At 43.8% G+C, this 24,772-nt stretch overlaps 1 protein-coding gene across 4 annotated transcripts in view; it reads left to right on the top strand.

The window, feature by feature from the left end:
- Nucleotides 1–1,022: 1,022 nt before the first annotated feature.
- The window catches only part of SNX10 (sorting nexin 10), a 36,919-nt gene continuing 13,169 nt past the window's right edge, over nucleotides 1,023–24,772 (top strand). Inside the window, exons 1-3 of one of the 4 annotated variants that reach the window (XM_075745952.1) lie at nucleotides 1,023–1,095; nucleotides 18,590–18,645; nucleotides 24,204–24,290. In XM_075745952.1, the coding sequence (XP_075602067.1) occupies nucleotides 18,622–18,645; nucleotides 24,204–24,290 (111 nt within the window). In that variant the 5' untranslated portion in view covers nucleotides 1,023–1,095; nucleotides 18,590–18,621. Of the gene's footprint in view, nucleotides 1,096–1,193; nucleotides 1,382–1,941; nucleotides 2,165–12,601; nucleotides 12,681–18,589; nucleotides 18,646–24,203; nucleotides 24,291–24,772 lie in introns of those variants that run through there. The other 3 variants (XM_075745954.1, XM_075745953.1, XM_075745955.1) reach the window with 3 other exon arrangements.

Raw genomic sequence — 24,772 nt, 5'->3', positions numbered from 1 at the left:
TATCATTTTCTTTTAGCAGAATTTTCATCCCAGAACTTGCTGCGTATTTTAATATCTTGTGGGGAAAAATGACCCCACTGTTTACATAAAAAGAGTAAGGAAAGATTTTAGGCTTTTCAATATTTAGAAAATAAGCAAATATGTATAACAGTATGCAAACGATTTCCCCTTTTTAAAAAAGGAGAAGTTGCTCAGATTCTTTGGTGATTCTTTATCGGTACACAAGATACGTAAAGAGTATTCAAGCCCTTCAGAAGCAGAAACCTTTACTATGTCTTGTTGTAACAGAAAATTAACTCTTTTCCTTCCTCTCATTAGTAGGTATTTCCTAAGGTGCTTTTATTTATTCGTCTTAAAACAATTTCAGTGCGCAAGAACAGCCTCAGCAGCAAGAGACAAGAATTCTCATAGAGAAGTGTTTTCCCTGGGCTCGTTAAGCTTATTTTCAGAAGCCAGATTCCAAAACTCAGGAATCAGGTATTCCAGAGATGCGGCATGAAGTTACCATGCTATTTCCAAGACCGTCTCCAAGCGCTGGCACACAGTATTAATCATATATTTCAAATCCCTCTTGGCAACATTGAGCAATCAAAGATGCGACTTAGGCAAAATTTAAAAAAAAAAAAAGGAAACAAAACTACTAGCATTTTGATTTCCTCAGAAATTAAATAAAGCTGAAAATAAACCTTCAGAAGATATTGTATTCACAAAAAAAAAATTAAAACATTGATTTATCAGTCTTAAATGTCTCTTTTTGGCCTTTTTTTTAATCCCTTGACTGAAGGGCTCCTAAACCCAGCATTTTTTGAGGAAAGCCATCCCTGGCACCTCCGGGTTTCCACAACACAGGTGGAACTCGCGGGGGGGGAAACACTGATCGGCCGCGGGACCCCCCCTTCCCCCGGCTCCCCTCAGAACGGCCTCCCCGCCCCCGCTCCCCGCCGCTCCCTCCCCGGGGCCGCCGCGCTCGGCCATGGCGGGGGGCGGGGCGGGGCAGCGCGGCCCCGCCCATCGCCTGTGACGCACCGCCTCCTGCCGGCCTATGGGCGGTGGCGAGAGCGGTGGCGCTGGGGTCGTGCGCGGCGGCGGCGAGCGGTGAGCGGGGCGGTGCGGTGAGGGGAGGGGAGGGGAGGGGAGGGGGGTCGCGGGTGGGTGCCGGCCCCTCCGGCTTCTCGCGGTGTGGGGGGGGTGGGGGGTTGCCGGCCCATCGGCGGAGCCCATCGGGTGCCCGGTCTGTGTGGGTATGTCTGCATGCAGCCGCAAACACCGGCGCGGCTGGGCGGCTCTGCACCCGCCCTCCTCTGCTCCCCGGGGGACGGCGGGGCGCTGCCGGGGCTCCTTACAATAACGCGGGGTTTAGGCAGCGGCTTGGAAAGCCCAGGTAGGAACAGCGAGCCGTGTGGCAGAGCCAGGCTGTAGCAGGGCTCGGTTCCCCCCCCCCGTCCTTAAAGTGTGTTTGCTCCCCTGGTCTTGGGTATGGGGCTCGGCTGTGATTGACAGCTTTGCGAGCGGCTGCTCTTGGTAATGATTAACGCCAGGCAGTGAGAAGCTTTGGTTTAAGTAATTATTAATCGCGTTTTGAGTCACTGCTTTTTGTTTTGCTGAAGCAAGTCTGTCGCCTTTGGCAACTATGATCTTTGTATGGATGTGCAAAAGCTCCGTGGGTATACGTGTTATGTTCTTATGTATATGCGTTACATAATCATGCATGTTACTGTTTATAATATAAGTATATAATGTGTATCATATAATGTATACAATGACATACTTTAATATTAAATGTATCACATTTGTTATACCTTTTTAGTTAGTCAGGAGGCTGCCACATTGCTATTCTCAAATTCTACGTGTTATTTAAGTTAAGCAGCCTGGGCATTTTTGGGTACATATGAAGAAAGCGCGGCATGCAATTAAACCCCACTGATTTATAAACCCAAGGAAGTTCCAGTGACTTGAGTTGCTGGGTTTGCTTTGGGCCCCGTACTGGAATTAGGGACAGAGGCACATGGGCAGCTGCCTGCGCTCTTCCTCGAAACGCCCGTGTTTGCTTGTCGTCTCGCACCCCCGCCCGCTGGGATGGCCCCGTAGAGACGCACAGTCGCCATCGGATCAGCGCGACGGGCTGGGTGCTCTCACAGCTCCTTCGAGGATGTGGCAATTTTAGGTAAATATTGGCTAATTCCGCTAGCAGCGGTGAGAAGGTAAAGGCTGACGGAGGTGTGGAGCCAAGCGGCTGAGGAGCAGGGTCTGACCCCCTCGGGGGCGTTCGGAGCTCCCAGGTGGCACGTGCCCGCATCACCCATCGCCCAAGGAAAAGAGCGGCTTGAGTTTTCGTTGCCTGCTCTGCTTCTCACATTTGACAGGAAATAGCTCGAGCGAAGAGGATGGTCTTCCTATTTGTGCTAGGGAAAACTGAAACTAAAAGTAATGCGAGGCAGAGCTTTCCTGAACGACACAAAATTGGACTTCCTTTAGAAAAATGGAAATACTGATGTTTTCCTTCTGTAGAAGATGAAAATCATATTTATGCCTACTTCAGCCTAGGGTATTAAGCTAATTTTATGATGCTTGGCTTGAAATCCAGAAGTCTTTTGTTTATCATATATTTTATATTGAATCTAAGAAGTTTTAATGAATGTCAATTTAAAAAACTGGTGCACTATGCAGTTTAAAGAATTGGTGCGCTCTGCCTGTATTTATATACTTTTGTGGGCTTATAATACATGTGAGCTTTATTATAAATTATTATGATTTAAAATTTTATTTGCAAAATAACTTAAGTATTTTTTTTTAAAAAGGAGAAAAATGTTCTGAAAATAGTACTTCTAAGGTACTAACAACATAATTTGTCCAGTGCTGTAGTGTAATTAGAAAACAGTAGCAACTAGAAACCTCATCCGGTTTCTTGTGCCCCATGGTAGGAGGTGTGAATACAGGCAAAAAGGTGGCCCTTGGTCCCAGAGAACTTATGAAATAGAAAACAAGATGCTATTTGTGATCATAGACAGAAATAGTTGTTTAATAAAGTACCTCCACATGTTCGTACAAGTGAAAAATCCATCCTAAATTATATTGGTGTCACGGTTCCTATTTTGTTTATGTCTCTATAGTTTAACTGCAGTTAGCTGTTATCAGCTGAACTACTGGAATTAAGGATTCGCGCTTCTTTACCGTTGCAAAATGGAGTTGACAGCTTGCAGGTGCTCTTTTCTAAAATTAGCTGTTTTGCGATAGAATCTGCTGCAAGTTTTTATGTTTGAGTAAGATAGTAATTTATTTGAATTATGTAGATTTGGTGGATGTTTTTGTTTGGTTTGGGGTTTTTTGCTTTTTTCTTTTTCTTTTTTTCTTTCAATGTATGTTTATGGTACAGTCAGTCAGGGATAGCCACGTAGAAAGCTGGAGTAGCATCACAACACTGCATTGCTGTGTTTCATGAAATATTGCCTAGATCCTATCTCAACAGACTTTCAGTTTTCTGTTTTTTCCCCTTTTTTCTCTGCCTTGCAGGCAGAACTGGGTAAACATTGCCTTTACTCTTCAAGACCTCTCCCTTTGATCTTTTAATACAGTTAGAAGTTGCTTTCAGCTATGCTTTTGCACATTAACTCCTGAAGAACAGCTATTTCCAAGGCAGCACCTTTAACCAGTTCTGGTGTACCTGCGTGCCCATGACGCCGCGGTGCTTTTCACGTAGATGCAGCGTACGGGTTAGACGTGAGCGGTGCCGTGCTGTGCTGCAGGCTCCCAGCGTCCTGGGATCTCCTTTCCCAAGCAGTGTGTCGCACAGAGCAAAAACCACTGGGGATTTCGGGCAAACTGAGTAATTCTAAGAGGAGGTAGTGCATTAAATCAAGCCAGCAGTTGGTAAATGTGTTGTGATGTGGCTTCTCCGGGTGAACTGTGACCATCTAGCCAGCACTGGTGATGTGACTGATGTAAGGTAGTAGCGCTGAAAAGATGAGGACCAGAACGTAGTAAGGGCGAAGGCTGCGTTCCTAGAATTTTTTGCAGAGCTCACGCTGCTGCTGCACATGAATCGCTTAGAAAATAGCTTTTCCCACCCAGAGAAGGTCATGGGAGTCATAATTTTGAAGCTTCTTTCATCCTGTTCCTAGTTAAGCAACCCCCAAGCACCTCTCCTTGATACTTACTGCTTCCACTGTAGAGCAGCGTTGCCTTTGGCCCGAGGTGCTGTACCTGCTGGTACCAAACGCGCTTGTTTCGGTGTGGTGTTCCCCTCCGCCAGCCCTTCTGCTGGTCCTTTGGTCCTGTGGAGTGAAAGACGCTGTCAAGAATATTGATACAGAAGTTGGGGCCCTTCTGACTGTAAAGTCTGTAAATCAGTCTCGCAGCCCTGTTTTCGTCAGTTTTTGCTCGGTGCTTTTTCTAATGGCCATCATTTCGGGTAATTGCAACCTTCTCTGTTTTTATCATACAATTTTGTAATTTCTTCATATGAAAGAAGGAAACGCTTCTCTGGCAGGCTGATTTAAAAAAACAAACAAACAAAAAAACCCAAACACCACAACAAAACCCACATATAATAAATTCCAAAGTAAAAAGGTTGTGAACATTTGCTCAGCAGCATGGGCTGCTGGAGGTGTTCCTTGCTTCCTGGGAGTAGGTAGGTAGGCTAGGACAGGTGACAAATTCGCTCTATCATATCTCTGCCATGTGTCACATGGATCTTATTTCCATGCATGGGGTACATAGTATGAATAAGCTTTTGGCTTTTGTAAGCAGAGAAGTAAGAGAGATCTGGTTACTTTAGGATATTATGATTTTTCCTTCTTCTTTTTAAACATTTTGCATCTTTTTATTATCTCAGAAAAAAAATCCTCAGCAGCTTTTTTGTTCTTCTGATAATAAAAATACTAAGAGTAAAAAAACAGCTATGTGTCCTGCAGGAATTTCTGGACTTCTTGGCAGGATAACTCATGGGATAGCGAAGCAAATCGTGCTACGTAGTTGCTTGTTGACCACAAGGAACTATATGCATGCATTTGGTGCATAGTATTTTGGCTCTGGATCTGTTTATTTGTAGCGTTCCTTGCTAAAGCTCTACACAGCACAGCTTGGGCATGGGCTGGTTGCCTGAATGTAGGTGACCAGTGCCTTTCGAAAGGGCCTTCCAAGGGGATCCAGGACCTCTGGATCATCAGGCTGGAGCACCTCTCCTGTGAGGACAGGCTGAGAGAGTTGGGGTTGTTCAGCCTGGAGAAAAGCAGGCTCCGGGGAGATCAGTTTCTGAAGGGGGCGGCTTACCGGTTTCTGAAGGGGGCCTACAGAGGAAAGCTGGTAAGGGGACTGTTTATGAGGGAGTGTAGTGACAGGACAAGGGGTAATGGGTTCAAGCTGAAGGAGGGTCAATTTAGATTAGATGTTAGAAAGAAATTCTTTACTGTTAGAGTGGTGAGGTACTGGAACAGGTTGCCCAGAGAAACTGTGGATGCCCCCTCCCTGGAAGTGTTCAAGGCCAGGTTGGGCAACCCGGTCTAGTGGAGGGTGTCCCTGCCCATGGCGCCGGGGTGGGGGGGGGGAGGTGGAACTAGATGATCTTTAAGGTCCCTTTCAACCCAAACCATTCTGTGATTCTATTATCTGTGTGAGGCTGGGGTCATGACACATGACCTGCAGTTGATCCACCTTCTTGGGCAGCAGCTGAAGAGTAAGTAGGACACCTTGTGAGCATCCACAAAGACACTGAATGTTTGTGTTTAGCTATCAGAATCCTACTCATCCAAATTTCTGAAGGACAGGGCAATTAATGGGAGATTTACTGAAACGTAATTCAATAACGTAGTTGCATTTCCCACTGTGTTCCTCCAGTGATCCTCTTTTGACTTGGAGAACTTCAAAATAGTATTTCTCTTCTCGAGGTCTAATTAGCGATATGTCTTCTCAGAATCCTTAAATGCCCTCGGGGCTTCTGGTCCCAGAAACCAGTTTCCTTTCGGCTTTGCTGGACAAACATGTCCATATAACATATATGTGCTGTCTTGCTGGTACTGCAGCACGAGCTATTTCAAAATGTCTCCCAGTGCCACAGAGGAATTCATCCATAGACATGAACCCTGCAAAAACCTCTACAACTCAGCATCAACCAGTGGGCCTGGCCCAAAAGGGAGGACTTGATCAGTTTGAAAGCAGTTTCCCTTTGCTGCAGCATTTTTACATGATTGATGTTACGGATTGCCATGGAGTTGTTTAGCAGGATGCATACTGATGAGTTTCATGTGTTTAACAAAGTCATTGTTGGTTTATTTGTTCTTACAGATCTTCTCTCTGGTAACTCTTGTGCGTAAAAAGAGAACGCAGTTTGCTTTCCATCCCTGCTTTTTGTGGTATGAAGAAATTCGTATTTCTTGGTATTTAAAGGATTTGTGGCTTAAGAAAATTACTTCTTCCTCTCCCTTTCTTCTCTACCAGAGTTGGCTAGGAGGATTAACTCGCTTACAGGTATCCTATGCCTCAAAGCAAAACGGATGTTTTGCTCCAGCAACAAAGCATCTATTTTACTACAGAGTTGACAATGAGTAATATACCCTGACCTCTGTGTGTGTGTGTGTGTGTGTGTGTGCGGCCAACGCATCCTTCAAGTTCAAGTTCCTGCTCCTCCTTTCCCTCAGGGAAGCCTTAACTGCTCGCCTACCTTGCTCCACGTGTACAACAACAGTCACCGGGTTATAACTTTGTGCCTTCTAATAGTCTCATCGTTTTAATTGCATAATGGTGATGTGTGGTTTTAAACTAGTCATAACTTTGGTACCCGTTTTAATGAGATCTTCAGCTGTCTTCCCAGAGGGGAAGGCTTTGTTTTCCCAAAAGCAGAGTGCCTCTTCCCAGAAGAAATGAATTTCTGCTAATGAGGCACGAACAGGCGAGGTGGTAAGGAGAGCGTTTACAGGGAGAAGGGAAATAGCTGTGAGTCTTGGGTGCTGCAGAGCATTTTGATAATGCCAGAGCCTGTGACGTGCTGGGCGTTCGCATATGTAGTCGCATCGGTGCATAGTGTCATTGCAATCATACTTGCTTTGCGAACAGCTAAATGCAATAGCCTTGTCTCTCATGATGTGGAGGAACACAGCCCCAAAATACCCTTGCATGTCTTCAGACATGTGAAGCAACGAGATGAGCTTTTAATGGCTGTGACACCAGCTGGTCTGCTCCCCAAGAATTTATGACTGCGTTGCATTCGTTGTGTCTGTCTGCTCTCAGTGAAGACTGGTTGTGGTATGACTATGTGGAGTTGAATCAGCAGGGTTGATGGGGAAACAGGAAGGCAAATCACTCATTCCGGGTGAGGTGAAACCCCTTGTGTCCCCCAATCCGGGCAGATGAAGGTGTGGGTTGCCGTGAAGATGGTGGGGAAGGCAGCCAGGTGACTGAAACAGTCCCTCCACCTCTCAGACCACGAACCTGCATTTGGGTAGTAAGATCCAAGAATCAGAGAGGATTTATACCCAAAATGTCCCTTTAGGGATTTTATGAAGAACTGCTCACAACACATAAAATACTTGTGCAGAAACAAAGCCTTCCTAATCTGCTTGTCCGCAAGGAAGCTTTCTGACTGCTATTGCACTCGCAGGTAGATTTGGAAGGAAGATCTGTTTGACCTGCTGGCCAGGAAAATGTTGTCTACACCAGATGTGTAGTCCGAGGCTACATCTTAAATTAGGGATGCAAGATTCTCTCCCAGCTGAGGTCATTTCAGTGAGGTTTGCACAGCTGAATCACAGGGATTTAATGTAAACCCTGCTAAGTAGGTGTTAATAGTTCAGGTCAATTTGCAAAGAAAGCATCTTGACTTTCTCAGGAAAACTACCCTTGAGTACATGCATCTAACCTTGTTACTAATGCAAGATAACCGTAAAGAGAATTTGGAGTACTGTGGGCTATCTTTAAGAAAACATAAAGGCAGTCTTCAGGCTTCAGTCAACATACAGATTTTACCATCCTTTTTGCCATTACATATTTGAATTTAAATACAAGATTTGAAAAATAATATGCTGTACTATAGCCTATGGGTATAAGCAATGATTTTCTTTGAAAAATTATTCTTCCGTATTTTCCAGGCTCTTCAGAGCCAGAGATCTCTTTGTCCAGGGCAAGTTTTACGTGCTAAATATCTTTTGTTAAAAGTAATGAGTCTGCTTGGAACATGAGGATTTGGGATGTACAGCCCCTGAAATTTGTTGAAGAAGGGCTTGCAAACCTGAGAGCTCATTTCTTTTCTCAAGTATACTTCTGTCTGTCACAAAAGGCACCATCTCCGCTTATAGCGCTGTCTTGCCTTGCTCTCAGACCACAACAGTGACGACCACTAGTGTGTTTCTGAAAACTGCAGAATTATTTTGTCCGCCTGAGGATCACTAGAGCTTCTGTCATTCTGACCTTGGGAGACGATTGACTTGTACTAGGCATCTGAAATACAAGTTCATTGGCAGTGTGGAAAACCGTAATTGGTTTTGGTGTATATGATTACCCTTGGACTAGCTTTCTAGCAAAGCTTAATTCTAAGGAGCCCTGTCTTTTCCCCATAAGCTCAGCTAAACTAGCTAACTTTCAAAACTCAAACGGCCTTATTCTTTCTTTAATGCAGATAAAATTCTGTTTTTCAGCAGTTGGATAATAGCTAGCTCTTACAGTTACAAAAATTGTGTTGTTTTTAGGCTAGATGACAACCATTCTCCTTCCTGTTCTCCTGCTAGATCAGTAAAACAGACCTTTGCCAAGGACAGAGTTGTCCTTATAGAGAGCTTTCCAAGTATGTAAAGAACTTGCCTGGGTGTAATGCCCTACAGTATTTGAAACTCACCTATAAAGCAGAACGCATCGTCAGTAACGGTTATTTCCATCTTTGTTGGCCATAGTGACCCAATTGCATCAGTTCTGCAGAAAAGCTAAAGGTGTGTGATTATATAAATTGACACTTGTTCTAAGACTGGATTGTGGGTTTTTTGCCCTGAAGTATATATATTTAAGTGAACCTGGCATAAGCCTTACTTAATGCAAACTTAAACCAGTTTCATCTTGGTCTGTTGTTTTCCCGTAGGTTTGTGCTCTCTCGTGCTTAGAGTCAGCTGAGGGCTGATGCCAATCTGATGAAGTCATGGCGCAATAGTGGGGTCTGTAGTTGGAGTGAAAGTAACCAAAATCATATCTTAACATTTAGTGGACAAAAGGGAAATGAGAAGCAGAAAATCCAGGGATATGGATAAATCGCTGATGTTCAGCCTGATTTTTCTTATTGGTCAGTCTCACGAAGAGTTCCTGCTGCCAAATGCTGTTTGCTCCTCAGAATTGTCTGCTTTAGTAATGAGTAACACTATTTAGAGGCTAGGAACTTCCAAAATACTGTTTTCATGCCACTTGCTAGCTCAGAAAGAGAACAAAGCCTGTTGAACAAGCAAGCTGCCCAGTTGAATTCACTGTTAATACATTCTTAAATGGTTAATTTAAGTGTTGATAGGTCCAGCTTATAAACTAGTGCAATACATGGGTGCAGCTACACAGATGCAACACCAGTAGGCTTCTGCCGTAACAGTGGGCCATCGGATGCGTTCCTCAGGGGAAGAGAGCCCGAAGAGTGAATTGCCACTCTGTGAGAGACTGGGTGGCTGATCCAGCCAGACCATTGTAGCGATCCCTCATGGGCTTGGTCGGCTTAAGACCCAAGAAACACAACGGTTTGACCAGTATTGATCAAAATGCTTGGTGAGCACGGCGTATTGACTGCAATATTTCCTATTTCCTATCTTCCCCGCTGTTTTAAGCTGCAGTTATAGAGACTGCTTAGTATCGAGCTGTCTCAGGATGTTATTTCTTAACTATTCATTTTATTTTTGACTGTATCTCTGCTCGGTCTTTTCCCAGCCATCTCCCCAGATGCACGTCATGAGACTGGGACTTCTAATTCTGTGGGTACAGCCAAGACTATTGCTTTCGCTTTGCTCTCTCTCCCTCTCTCTCTAGGGACAAGACCAAGCCCTACCACTTCCTAGATGGGACCAGGTGGCATGTCACAAAAACAGCTGTTTTGGTAGAATAAGGAAATCCACAGCAAGAAGAAAGTCAAGCTAAAACATGTAGTGTGATGTAACAGCAATTCAAGCAGCAGAGAAAAATCATATCATAAATGAAAAGCATTTAAAATGAGAAAAAAAAAAAGAAATTTCTGACACATGATATTCAAAATGTTTGAGGGAGTGAATCAGGAAGGAAAGTGTCAGGTGATGTCAGCATTTGCATTTGCAAGACTGAGAAAGAAATGTCGCAATAAGCCTGCGTGGTGGTTGCTGACTTTTGCTCTGTGTACTCAGCAGGAAAGATACAGCTGCTATCAGCCTTTCTCTTCCCATGATAAGTAAAAATTAGTTATTACAGAGAGATACCTTGGGGAAGATGATATTTTTAGGGCAACTTAATTTGATTTAATGCAATGAAATATTTAATTCCTGTAAGAAACACGAAGTTTTGGAAGAAAGGAAAACATACGTTCTCTGAACATAAACCCTCCTTCAGAAGCAACATTTAAGATTTTTCTGGTGATTTTAATCTGTGTTCTGAAATGCTGATACTTCAGTGTCTAGTTACAAATCCTTTCTTTGTAATCCAGCTTGTAAAAGCAACACCTGTCCAATGTGTTGTTTGTAACTGGCATCATATAAAAATATCTAGGGGTGGTTATCTGTCCATGGTTTTATATTGCTGGCTCTCGTTGGGGTATCCAACAAGATGTGCTGTGCATGCACAAACCATACACGTGTACATCTTCACTCGTCGCTTTTGTAACCAAACAGAGTTTTGACTGGGAAAAGTGCTGGGGTACTATGTCAGCAAGTGGGTTTACCCTGGAAATTGCTTCTTTCGCTTTGTTTTCAAAGGGAGTGGTACTGCCAGAGGTATGCCCTGTTTGTGTAAGTATCGCTGAGAAGTCGAGTGCCTGTCCAGTATTTTCCATGTTGAGTACAGCTAGAGTTGAAAGATGGATGAACTTGCCAGATTGCCAGTGTTGCTGCTGCTTCTGAAATCAGTTTCTCCTGGCTCAAAAGATCTCAAAAGTTCTCTGGAGCAAGCACGCTTACTGGGACTTTACCTTTGAGGTCACCAGTGCTTCCCTTCAAAGACTGCCTCATCTCTTTGTTGGCCTTCTGAAAATGCCCTAGCAACAAAACCTGCAATTATTTATGCTACAAAATTGTGTAGTGTAGTTTAAGCTGCTTATTATGCACCATAATGTTTGGAAAGAGTAGCAAAGGCAGGCTCACGTGGCAGACCAGCTTGACAGGTTGCCCGGAGAACACAGGAGCTGGGGCTGCAGTACAATTTCGAGTGGTCCTGAGGTTGTCTGCAGAAGCTGTGGTGAGCATCAGCCCTGAGTAATAACTAATTACCGTGACAGACTGGCACGTACTGTGCTTTCAGTGTCTTTACCCATAATTACCCTTCTCTAACCGTTGCCTAAAAGCCCAGTCTGCCAGCATTAGCCTTACTGGTACTGTCTAATGGGAGAAAAAGAAAATAATAGTTGCTCTGGGATCAGCAACCCACTGAAACTGTAGGATATACGTGAAGTCTTTTGGTTGAGCATACATGTGCAATTTGAGACTAAAAAAAAAAAAAAAAATGAAACATCTGATGCTCTGTCCTACTGTGAACAGATTTCTTAGTACTTCTTCCTTGTTTATCTTCAGGCTTTTAGAGGTTTCAGAGAGGCTTGACCTGTGAGTCATGCTGCTGTCCAGGTATTAAGTTGATGCAATTTGAAACGTGGTATAATACCACTGTAATTGGAAATGTGGCCCACACCTGACACCGCAATCCATATCATATATATTTTGGAGGGGAGAGGGAAATTAGTACGTTTTATTAATTTCCAGAGGAATGTGAGAAGCAAAGAGTGAATGAAAGTATCTTTGGTATTTTTTTTAAATGGTCTGAGTTCATTGTCCTGATAAAATAGGTCTCAATAGTAGGAAGATTGTAGCACAAGGGAATGGCTGGTTGGAGAAAAATGACAACATAGTGTTTAAAGAGGAGCTGTCTTATACCTGGTGGGCATAAACAAGCATTTAACAACCAAATGGAGTGAAATCCTGTAGGAAAAGAGTAGTTAAATAAGCATCTTGGCAGCAGTGGCCGGAAGTCAAAATTTCAATTTTGCAGCCGAAAGGCATGATTTTTGGCAGTGAGTTTCTGCGCAGCGTTGTGGTTGGAGGGAAGGTGTGTGAGTTCTATCAGTGGTTTGCAAAGCTCTTGTCCTTTTAAAAGCAATTTAGGCAGTGTCTTCATTTCCTGCTTAGCAGCAAAGTGATTCTGCTGCTACTGTGATACAACACTGATGAAACGGGTACCTGGAGCTGGAAAGTGAGATGGGTTCACTGAAGAGGTGCTTTATTTTGTTGACTTCACTAAGCGGTCTGCAGACATCTGAGTGTTGTGCAGAGTTTGGATGAAAATGCTTATGTATCTCATTTTTCTCACTTCTAGTGAGCAGACCCTTATGGTGATTTGCTGAGGAAAGGTGAGGCAGATAACCAGCATGGTAGATGAAAGAAGGAAGGATGCTCTGTGACCTGCACAGTCTAGTTTGTCCGCACCATCCTGTTCATGGACAGTGAGGGACAGAGGGGAGCTCATGACTCCTCTGATAAACGCAGTTGGGTTGACCCCAGGTATTAAACTAGACCAGGTGAAGCAGAAGGGCATCCGCTGAGGCTGAGTTACTCTGGGTTGACTGGAAGTACCTGCTTGGGGAACAGAATTTGGATAAGATTTTTTTTTCCCAGTCAACAAGAGCAATAGCTCTGTGATGACCATGTACCCAAATCCTGTAAATGCCAGAATGTGTTATGATGTAGTCTGTTTGGCATCACTGAATGGTACATTTTGTATGTGTGCTACCTATATATAGTTTTCACATTACTTCCTTCAAAGCTGGGAAATAAATACTCAAAACTTGAACTGTTTCTTATACTCTGAGGTGCCAATGGGAGCCACTGTCCGAGTCACTGCTGGACTGGATGGATGTTTGCATTGGTATATACAGTATGGCCGTTCTTATGATTTCAGGCAGTTTTGTTCCATAAACAAGTTAACATTGCTTTCTGCCACTTGTTATCCTTTCATTTGAAACCTACAATAATAGCTCATCCATGCTTCTGACTGGCTCTGAGCTAGTATTAAGTGGGGATTTAGCTCCTTCATTTCCTATTCCCTTGCAACATCGGTGGCACAGGCGGCTCTCGGGTCCTCTGCTCCGTGCAGGAGTTGCAGAAGATGCTCTTTCCCCAGCACCGACTTTCCCTGACTTTTCAGAATTAGTCCAGAACCTGAGGCTACTGCAAACACAATCAGTGCTCCCCAAAAGAAATTTGCATTGTCCTATCCTGAATCTATTACTTACATTTTAGCATGGGATTATTTGAGTTTGTTTATAGTCTTTTTTGAACTCTCCAGAGCTAGCATCTTTTTTTATTACAGTTCCATTCTTCATATCCTCCCCTCATCACCTCCTGCACCTGCATTTTCCTTACAAATCCATACGGATGACATGCCTTTTGGGAACATAGTGTGGTTGGGTGCGGGCAGGCATGTTCTGTGATGGTGTACTCCATGTGCAGCTGAACTCATCATGCAGCTGAACTTTCTACAGGCTGTAGGTTAAAACTCTTATGACATTTTTTTAATGAGTGTTAAAGTAAGCAATGCAGGAAAGATCTTTAAGTATTTAGAGATTTGTGATCTCTCTCTTTCTTGGTCATGTTGAAACCTTGAACAAAAGTTTCATTTGATACTGATGATGGGAACAACCTTGGAATTGCAGCAGAGGTCTTTGCTTGTGACTGGATGGGACTTTTTCAATCATCATCAAGGTCTAAAAAAAAAAAAAATAAAAAATCACTCTTTCCCATTATGCTTGAAGGTCGTCATTTAGTTATATGCTTAGAAATAACCAAAGGTGGATCAACATTTATTGCTTGAGGGGAAACACTGGCCGCGTGGCATCTGTGAGCAGTCCCAGAGCAGACAAGAACCTTGCAGAGGCCACTGCCCAGCAGTGACTGAAATCATTAAATTTCAGTGCAACTAAACACACCTACTAGTCTAGTGAGGCGGCCAGGAGGGCTCGTGTGTGTTTGTGCTGTTCTTATAGCAAGCTGTCATGGTTTTTGTCTGTGGTACTGCTTGAGTTTTCATCTTTCACTTTGGGAATCTAGGGGAGGAGTTACTTCCTCCTTTAAGAGGAGTCCATTTACATTGTAAAAGGGTATTCCCCAGCTAATGTTAAATAATTTGCTGTAATTTAGATTTTAAAATATAAAATCGACTCTAAAATATGAAATAAAATATAATACTTAATAGTATTTAACTATTATCCTTAAGAGCAGCACTGCAGTTTGTCTATTATCCCTAAGAAAAGCACTGCAGTACTTGGATTTGGTTGGGTTTTTGTTGGCTTGTTTTGGTTTTTTTTTTACCCCTTGATTTTTTTAATTTTTTTTTTAGGCTACAGGAAGTATGGCAAGTCATCCTACATAACTGTGGTGGGTTGACCCTGGCTGAGGGCCATGTGCCCACCAGAGCCGCTCCATCACTCCCCTCCTTCTCTACACAGGGGAGAAAAGGCACAACAAAAAGCTTGTGGCTCGAGATAAGGACAGGGAGAGATCACTCACTAATTATCGTCACAAGCAAAACAGACTGAACTTAGAGAGGGAATTCATCTAATTTATTACTAAGCAAAACAGAGTAGAGGAATGAGAAATAAAACCAAATCTTAAAACACCTCCCCCCACCCCTCCCATCTTCCCGGGCTCAACTTCACTCCCGGCTTCAACCTCCGCCCCCCTCAGTGGCACAGGGGGACGGGGAGTGGGGGTTACGGTCAGTTCATCACACGGTGTTTCTGCCGCTTCTTCATCCTCAGGGGGAGGACTCCTCTCATTGTTCCCCTGCTCCAACATGGAGTCCCTCTCACAGGAGACAGTCCTTCACGAGCTGCTCCAGCGTGGGTCCCACGGGCTACAGTCCTTCACGAACTGCTCCAGCGTGGGTCTTTTCCATGGGGTGCAGACCTTCAGGAGCAAACTGCTCCAGCATGGGTCCCCCACGGGGTCACAAGTCCTGTCAGCAAACCTGCTCCAGCGTGGGCTCCTCTCTCCACGGATCCACAGGTCCTGCCAGGAGCTTGCTTCAGTGTGGGCTTCCCACAGGGTCACAGCCTCCTTCAGGTGTCTCCACCTGCTCCGGTGTGGGGTCCTCCATGGGCTGCAGGTGGAATCTCTACACCCCCTCATCCTCCCTCCATGGGCTGCAGGGGGACAGCCTGCTTCACCATGGTCTTCACCATGGGCTGCAGGGGAATCTTGCTCCGGCGCCTGGAGCACCTCCTCCCCCTCCTTCTGCACTGACCTTGGTGTCTGCCAATGTTCTTACATCTTCTCACTCCTCTCTCTGGCTGCAAAAGTGCTCTCTAACTGTTTTTCTCTTTCTTAAATGTGTTATCACAGAGGTGCTGATTGGCTTGGCCTTGGCCAGTGGCGGGTCCGTCTTGGAGCCGGCTGGCATTGGCTCTGTCAGACACAGGGGAAGCTTCTAGCAGCTTCTCACAGAAGCCACCCCTGTAGCCCCCCCCGCTACCAAAACCTTGCCACGCAAAACCAACACAATAATCTTTTTGCTTTTGGGTGGTGGTTGTTGGCAGTTGTGGAGCCTTTCCCTGGCGGTTTCATTGGTTATGCAATTAGGAACTTAGGAACTGTCAAAAATATGTACTGCAAGGACCAGGTGTTATATTAAGTATATGAAATTAATAATAATTTTAAAAGTCTTCAGTCTGATAATAGATCAGAAGCAGAACAAAATTTACTCAAAGCAATGGGGTTTTTTCCCCAGTCACAGTAGAAAGTATTTTATCAAGATTACAAATCTACCACTGCCTTTTTTGATTCTTTTTCCCAGCACTGGTTCATTTCTGTCAGTAGAAAAATTTTTTTTAAGGAGTAAAAAATCCCAGCAACCTTCTGTTAGCCTTTTGAAGGCTGCTCCTCTCCGTCACCAGTATTTTGGGTAGGGGTTTTCTAAAAATAAAAAGACATCATCTTAAGCAGACAGTTGAACTGTTCTGCTTCACTGACTTCTACGTGTGTTAGACATCCTAAAATATACTTCTTGCTACCAGATAGAATACTGCGCTTGGTATGTTTGCAAGTGGCTGCAGCATGACTAGGGTGATTTCGGACTTGCTGAAGTCGATGGAAAAGGTAGCTTTGGTGGGCTTGCGTTTCCTTTTTTTTTTTTTTTTTTTTTTTTCAAATTACTTGAAAATTTATGTATTTAAATACAAAAGGTTTTTGGTGCTGAAATATTAATTTTAGTCATTAAATATTCAAAGTTGCAATGGCTATTTGGGGTTTAAACTGTTCTTTCTAACCTGTGCCAGCACATAAATTGGTCATTAGAAAACAGATGACAAAATGAAATGTGTTATTTCCGTCCTGTCATTCACTAACAGTGTTAGGATTGATATATTTTGGGCTTGCATAATTTCTTTCCTACAGCAGTTAAGAAATGGGAGAGAAAGAGGCTGCAGAATCTGATAGAATAAAGATATGTAACTGGAAGAAAAAAATGGAATAGCCATTTAAAAAACCCAAATGCATTAAACCAGAATAGAAAGGGGGAAAAAACTCCCCCAAACCCAAATCATAGAGGTTTGCAACTGCAGCCGACAGGGAGAAGCAACAGACAGAAGCAGCCCGAGCCCAGCACAGTGGTTTTTTGTGGTGTAGGCTGGCACTCTCCTGAGAGGTAAAAGCTATTTATCTCCACCGAAAGGAAAGCTCCGAACACACTTCAGTGTTAACAGCAGCTCTAACTGATGAGCCAAATTCTTGCCCTGCTTGCAGAGCTGCTTGGCGCAGGAAGAAGTGCTGGAGTACTCCTCTATGCCGTCAGCCTGGAGCACGTGTGCCATTTAAGCGTAAATACGTTGAGGGGGAATTAAAAAAAAAAAAAAAGTTACTGGGAGTGTTTTGATATTCCTCTATGCTTTTATCAGCGCCATCCTAGCTACAGAAGTGAAATGGTGGCCTTATCTTTGTTGAGAAGGGAGCTGTACCAATGGCACCGTTTAGGATGTCTGAAGTCCCATGTATGGACATCTCTGTCTGGAGACAGAGTATCCTATTTTGGTATAACTGATCCTATAGAAATTTGACAAAGATGTGTTTTGTTCCAGAATAACTTCCTGGTCTTACAAAGAAATATGTGCGTGCTTATCTTTGTGTATTTTATTAAAATAGGTGGAGTTGAATTTTGAAAGTCAGGTGTGTTTGTAAGAGGCATTGGGCAGGGGTGGGGTGTCCAGGAGTCCTTAGCTGGGCTTGGCCTAAAATATAGTTGTATAATAACAAGAGTGATTCCAAGCTCAGTATTGCTAAACCGTAGCAAACCACCTCCAAAATCAGAGCCAGGTGTCTTCCCGAGTCACATGTGAACGTTTTGCAGCCAGCTGACAACAGCTGCCAAGGATTGCCTGAGAAAGCTGCAAATTCACCTTTTCCAACGCAAGGTGCCTGCCCAGAGAGATGCACGGGAGGATTTTGCCCGACTTTTCCTGCTCGAGTGGCACCTCTCCTGACCGTGGGGTGGAGGAGGGAACCGGCTTGGGTCTGTTTTGGAAAGGGGAGGCGGGTGTTTAAAAGCTGAGGAGGCAATAGGATGCTTTTGCGGCTGGGCATCGGTGCAGGAGTTAGCTAGCGGTGACTGGATGGCACGTGAGAGAGGTGAGGGGGAAAGGGAAACTGCAAATCCTTCTCCCCGTGGCGGTTGTTTTTAGGCAGGAGGTGTGTGTGCAAGCTAGCAACTGAATAAAGCTGCCCTGCTTCTTGTCGTGTGGGTGCCAGTCCTGAGCAAACCAGCTAGTTTACGAGACTGCAGAGGTAGTTAAAAATTTATCGGGATTTCCAGTGAAAGAGTAGATTTAAAACATAAGTTAATGATGGGATTTTTTTGATTTTGTCTAATTATACACTTCCTTACATGAAGGTTTTAAAACCACGGACGCTGTGAAATTTAGCCTGAGCTTTAGCTAGCTTGCCGGATCCGAACAGTTTGTCTCTCCGCTTATCTCCATTTCAGAGAAAGAGTTGAGAAGGGCTTTTGGTTCTGCAGACTCCGATGTTTTAGCGTCCCTGGACCTCAGCTGCAGTCACGCAGACCTGTGCTTGGGAACGAGGCTGTGTCTGTGTGCTGGGGATGCTGCTGGGAGGTGGGTGTCAGGATGAGCCCCGGGGCGGCTCTCGGAGCGGTGAAGAAAAGCACAGAGTTCCAGAGATGACGGGCACCTCCAGACTGTCACCTGCTACAAATATCCCCAGAAGAGGACTAACCTAGGGCTTCTAAAATGGGATTTTTAAAAATGAATGAATTCTTGGTTACAGTTCACACAAACGTGGTTTTTGGCTATATATGGGACTGAGCATGGCTCTTTCCACTGTCTACTAATGTCTAGCAAAAGTGATGATGACCTTTAAATAACTGCCAAATGCCATGCTGATGTCTGTTTTGTTTTTTTCAGGTTGATTTTTATTTTAATACAAACCAGTGAAGATGACACCAAAACATGAAAAACAAGTAAGTGATGTTAAAGCTGTAATAAAAAAGGATTCTAGTTTGGTGCTGTGGATTGCATTTCAGTAAGGTTCACATGGACCAGGAAATATTGGTTGTATTCTTCATGCCAGGCTACAGAATATTCTGGACTGATGCAGTGCTAGGTTCTTCTGTTAAAAGTTTGATGGAAGAATCAAATATTCATTGGATCAGAGAGAGGAAGAGGAAGTGACTCTCTGCATAAGGGGCTCAGACACTGATACAGGAGGGAAGGACTTGGATTTCAGTCTGCTCTCCATCAGTCTTCAGGTGTTTTGTAGGATGTAATGGTTGGAGCCGGATCTGAACTCTGATTACAAGATGCATGGACCACAAGAATCACACTTGCACATTCTCTTTTGCTGAGTCCCAACGCACATTAAAACTTTCAACAAATTATTTTGTCTCAGCTGTTAGTCTCTTACCAGATGATGCCAACACTCCCAACGTGAAAATCCCCATGTCCTTTGTGGTTGATCCTTTTACTAATAGGCAACCTAATGGCGAAACTTTTTTTTTCTTTTTCTTGGAAGCTTTGTGGGAAATGACTCTTCAGGGGTTATTGACTAATCAGATATGTAACAGTGGCACCATGGAGCATGAGGTTATCACCTGATACTGTCCTGAGCATGGAGATTTGAATTAAAATGCAGCTGGAATGAATGAATGAAGCAAATAATCATCCAATGTGAGATTATTTTTATTCCTCCTCCTTGTGGTAGATTTTTTTTCCCATATTAAAAATAGGTATTTCCATGTCAGATTTCCTATTTTCCTGATAGGAAAATGTTAAAAATAGCCTTCTCAGAAACACAGTTGTTTTGATCAAACTCTATATAGTAGAGCTGCTGGCTTGTCCTTGTCTGTGAGCAGTCCATTGCATGGTGCAGAAATATTTCCAACAGGAGAAAAGGTGAGGGGAGGGAGGGGGGAGGAATAGAGAGAGATTTTTTTGTCTTTGCTTCGTCTGCTTTATGGTATATTCTTCCTTTTAAGGCAAATCCTGATGGGAGCATTTCAGTGACCAGTGCTTGTGCCTACATGACCTCAGTGCTGCCCTCTTCCTCTGCTGTCAGCACTCGTGCTCTTTGCACAGGACTAAAGCCGGTGTAAACCAGGCTTGGGGGTCACTTTGGCCATTTTGTCATTTATGTGTGACCCTAACTAGTTGGACTGCTCCAGGCCTTGAGGACAGGGTACCAAAGTGCCACCCAGTGCCATGCCTGAACTGGCTGTTTTAGCCAGGAATTAAAAGGCACATCCAGCAGAGAAGCTGCTCTGCGGATACCTGCTTGTTAAGTAGTTACACCTACTTTTTGTAGTAGTTACGACCACTTTTGGGGCAGATTTGAAATTCTTCATGAGGATGTCTGGGCCAGCGTGGCTGCTGGGATCCATATCAAAACTATAGAACTAGCAGTTTGGATGGGAAATGTTTTACTTATGAATTTAGCAGTTTCCAGGGAGAAGGAGTAAATGGAAATACCATTTTTTCTGGTAGCTTTCTGTTGACTCCATATCTTTCCTAGTGCAGTAGGTCTCCACAACCAAGCTTGGACACTTTGAACTCTCAGGAGTAAGTTCTGGTTTTGAGAGAATTATTGTACTGAAGCATTAAAGGAAACATATCATTCTTTAATGTGTAATAGATATGCATGTATTGTGCCCCTCAATTAAAAAAAAAAAAAAAGACACCAAACAACAAAAAAATGGCAAGTATATGTGCTATGGCATAATAGCTAGATCTGCAATGCTGGAAAAACCAAGCAGAACTGGGTGGGGGAAGAAGACACCTTGAAAAGGATTGCAGCTGACAGAAGTAAAAAGCCTCTGACCCCTTGGCTCTCTTTGGGCCCTGCTTCCCGGATTGTATGGCTGGGCTGTGATGCAGTCTTGTGACAAAAGATGAAGTTGGTCTTCACGTGGGCTGTGGGAGGAAGAGGTCAGCCTCACCTCCATAGTTAGACAGTGCATTACTTGAAGATAGACATGTCTGTTGAGGGTATCCTAATTTTTATAGCAAGATGAGAAGGGAGTATATACAGAGGAGAAAGGCAATTATTGCCCAAAACTGCTGTCATCGCTGGACCATTTGTGGCCAGTGAATGCAGGATGGACTGAGCATACAACAGCATCTCCCAGGGGAATGTTCTGCCACCTAACTCCGTTTGGACCCTAACATAGCCTATGTGTAAATATTGGCCTTGACAAGCGTACTTTTAGAGGGACAGGGAGGAATAACCACCTTTTCCGGCAGTGTATCTGCATCTATATTGGGCAGTTAGGGCTGCTTTGATTCAGTCGATACGGTTGTCCCAGTGTTCTGGAAAAGGCTTAAAGGTCAAAAGAGAATAGCCTATGTGTGCAATGCCACTGTTTCAGGGCAGCAGAAAGGGAATTGGGATTAACACTTCCTGGATTCAAGACATTTATAGGGGAAGTAACCATAGATCTTGAGAAAATCTGTACATTTTTGGTTTTATTTTCTAGTTGCTTAATGTTTATCATGCTTCATTCTGAACTCAGCCTTGGTATCCTTTGGTAAAGCAAGAAAAAAAAAAAAGAGACACCCAGCCTGCTGCTGAAATTGTGGTATTTCAAACTGACAGCGTGTGAGGGCTGCAGTTTGAGGTGCTGTACCACAGACCATTTTTACTCTTGGGTCAGTGATATGCTGCCCAGACACCTGCCTACCGCAGCGTGTGCAGCGGGCCTCCTTTCTTCTGGAGGTAGAGTCTGAAGGGTGCTTGACTTCCTCAGTATTGAAACTCTGTAACTATTTAATTGGAAATTAAAAGTATACAGAGGGTTGTTTTTTTTTTTTGTGTAAATCATGTGGTCTGGAATGATTTGCAAGGTAACTTGTAGCTTACATAACTTTTTATCGTAAAACTTCGGTATAATAGAGGTTGAAAGAAGCATTTTACTTAGAAGATTATTTTGAATCTCTACAAAGGAGAGGGTTATAGACGGTTACTTAGAGATGAAGTAATTTGAGGAACGTGAACAAACGGAAGGGCAACGAGAAGCCGGTGTGGTGATGGATGAGGGGAAGGGGACTGTGGTTGGATCACAGCAGGGTACCTGCAGTTGTGACTCCTGGGCCATCGACGGGGAGAGGAGAGCAGTGACCTGTTTGAAGGTTCCTGCTGTACTTGCTCTTCTTCCGGCTTCCAGGAGCGATGCATTTAGTCATCAAGAAAGAAAAGAAAGTATGTTTAGGAGAAGTGGTTGCAGCTCCGGGGAAGAGTGAGGTACAGGCTGGGAAGACAAAACCTTGAAGGTAAGACTATGGATACGATGTTACAGTGGGTCCAAAAGTATGTGATGTCTGTATATGCGTGCTAGGTATGATAGACAGTGAGGCAGGAGGAAAAAAACAGCTGAAAAAGTTTTCTCTCCTTTGTTCAGCACGTTGCCGAGGATCTGCTCAGGAGGGGGAGTAACTTCCTCCTGTCTCCACTCTGTTTGTAAAGGCATGACCCTCAGCTGGTAGAAGTGATTACAACTCTGTTCATTTGTTCCTTTTGTGCCACGTTGGCATGGGGTTAAAAAGCTGCAGAGAATACAAAGCAGAGGAGAATTGGGCCTCCGGTGCTCTTCAGCAAGGAAAGAAGCGGCAGAGATGGCGGGAGCCTTTCAAACGGGCTTTCTTTGGCAAGGTGCTCGTGACACGCACCAGAAGGGTATCCAGCAATAATGTAGAAACCACCCCTGTGACTAGGAGCTGGGCTAAATGAGGTAAATCCGTGGGCTGTATCCAGACATTGGGCCACACGCTCCCCATCCCTGAAGCAGCAGTGCCTGGAAATTAGCGTGGTAAATGATTTAATCCAGACCGTGGACACCTCCCTGCCAGGTACAGAGTGCAATGACTGTTAAGGAAAAAAAAAAAAAGCCTTTTCCATCCAAGGTTGTTCTCCTGTCGGTCCGTTGAAGGTTGCTGCTGGTGGCGCGCTGAGGTCTGCGTGGTGGGGGAGAAGACTTGGCTGAAGAGTAAAGGTTTTATTTCTGACATATGTGATTTGGGCATGGAGAGACACATTTTGAGAGCTTTCTAGTTCAAGATTTCTTGATTTCTGCAAAGACATACTAAAAAAAACATGTTATGTACCAGAAACACTGTCCTTCCTCCCACAGTCGCTTCTTGTACCTGGTGATCTTGTGCAGTGCCTTCCTCTCAGAGGAAATTTATCTACAGCTTAAAATGATATGCTTTTCTTTAACTGAGTCATTGTTTAAGTGGTTGGTTTAAGCAACTGAAGTAGGGCAGCCTATTCATTTGCTTGGGAAATAGCAGGTAGTTAGGCACACTTTCAACCTTTGTATTTTAAAGAAACCTTTTCCATCTTACAATGAACATACAGATTTACCAGGGGTTTTGTTTTTGGGGTTTTGGTTTGTTTGGGGTTTTTTCGGGGGTTTTTTTTGTTGGTTGTTTTGTAGGTTTTGGTGTTGTTTTTTTTTTAAAACACAATACAGGCTTTCACATGATCATTAGCTAAGGATATTTAGCAGCATTTAATTCTTCAGTCTCTCCCAGTTCCTATTAGTGATGCCCAGTAACGCCCACAGGCCTCTCACATTCCTTTGGGATCCTTCTAAATTATCATATGAGGGTAGGAATTGCAAGGTAATACAAGTTGTCATATCTCCTCTAGGACAAATACTCTATTCATTGTCCCCCAAAAATGGGGAATTATGCTCTGCAGCATGGCTGTGTTGCTTCCTTGGGCAAGTTGATGGGCAGACTGGGATAGCAGTGCCCTGGTCCTGCATCCTCAGCCGTGCTCTGTGGCTTAAGTTCTTGGTATATGAGGAAGGACATGCGGCATGGCAGAGGGTGAGGATTCATCTCCTTCTGCACGGCATCTGGGACGCTTGGTTTGAGACCTTGATTCCATGCATTAAATCTGTGTCTGGGGCAATTAAGAGTAGTACATCTGGGCTGGAGTGAGTCATTTGAAGTATGGAAAAAAGGCAGTTCTTCAGCCCCTCATGGAGCTACCGAGCACTGACCTCAGATCCCTGAAATCAGTGGATATAAATACTTGATTTAAAAAAAAAAAAAAAAAAAAAAGACAAAAAGAAGATTAGGAGCAAATAAAATGCTGTATTTAAGTATTGGGTACGTGGAGCAGGTTTGTAATACGTTCTTTGTGTGTGTTGACTACAAGGGCGAGAAAAGCCTAAAATACCTGCCTAGTTCTCCCTTACATGTTAGGTTTTCAGTTTGTAGCTACTGAAATCACCAAATGTCCCATGCATGAAGCATGTATGACTTTTCACAGTATTACTTAATCTGAAATATTCCTTTTCAGCTAGCAGTTTAGCAAGGAATTTCCCGGACTTGTGGTATAGCTCTGATGATTCATTGCTGTTTGCTTCCCCTTTTATAGGGTTGCAAAACTCAATAAAACAGCAGTTCAGCTTTTAATCTGAGCACAGTAGTTTGTGGAGCAGCAGAGCAATCAAGAGTGTCTTTCAGGCTGCCTTTGTCTTCTGAAATTAATTGCTTGATTTTTATTATGCGCTTGCAGGAATTTGTAACTGTCTTGGTGCGAGACCCCAGGACACAGAAAGAAGACTCGTGGCATTCTTACGTAGACTATGAGATATTTATTCATGTAAGTATAAAAATACCCGCACAAGTTCCTTGGGCTCTTATTGCTGTTTCTGTCCAAGCCAGGGTTCTCTTTGGGGTATTAGTGGAATTTCTTTACACCGCTTCTGGGAGCTGGAGGATATTACTCTCCTTCTGATGACTGAGATGCAGTGGAACAGGTAAGGTGGGTTGGCCAAAGGCCATGTAGTAGGTCTGTAGCAGAGCTGGGAAGCGAACCTGGTATTGTGGTCACATGTGCATTCCACAGTATCTTGCAACAGAGGCTATTCTTAGCTTTACTTATCAACTAGAAGCCTGTCATAGTGATGTCTTAGTGTTACAGAATAATTTTACGCGTGGGAAAACAACTTTCTTTTCAAGTAAGTGTGTGGTTTTTTTGTACTTTAAATTCTACTCAGTTCTTTTTGCCAAGTTATTTGGTTGCTGCAATGTGGTTGTTTTCAGTGTACCATGACATTCATATTATGCCAGTTTAGTGGTGCT

Source organism: Balearica regulorum, chromosome 2 (genome assembly GCF_011004875.1).
Source record: "Balearica regulorum gibbericeps isolate bBalReg1 chromosome 2, bBalReg1.pri, whole genome shotgun sequence".
Taxonomy (NCBI): domain Eukaryota; kingdom Metazoa; phylum Chordata; class Aves; order Gruiformes; family Gruidae; genus Balearica; species Balearica regulorum.
Note: the sequence above shows the minus strand (reverse complement) of the source record. Positions and strands in the feature narration are given on the sequence as shown.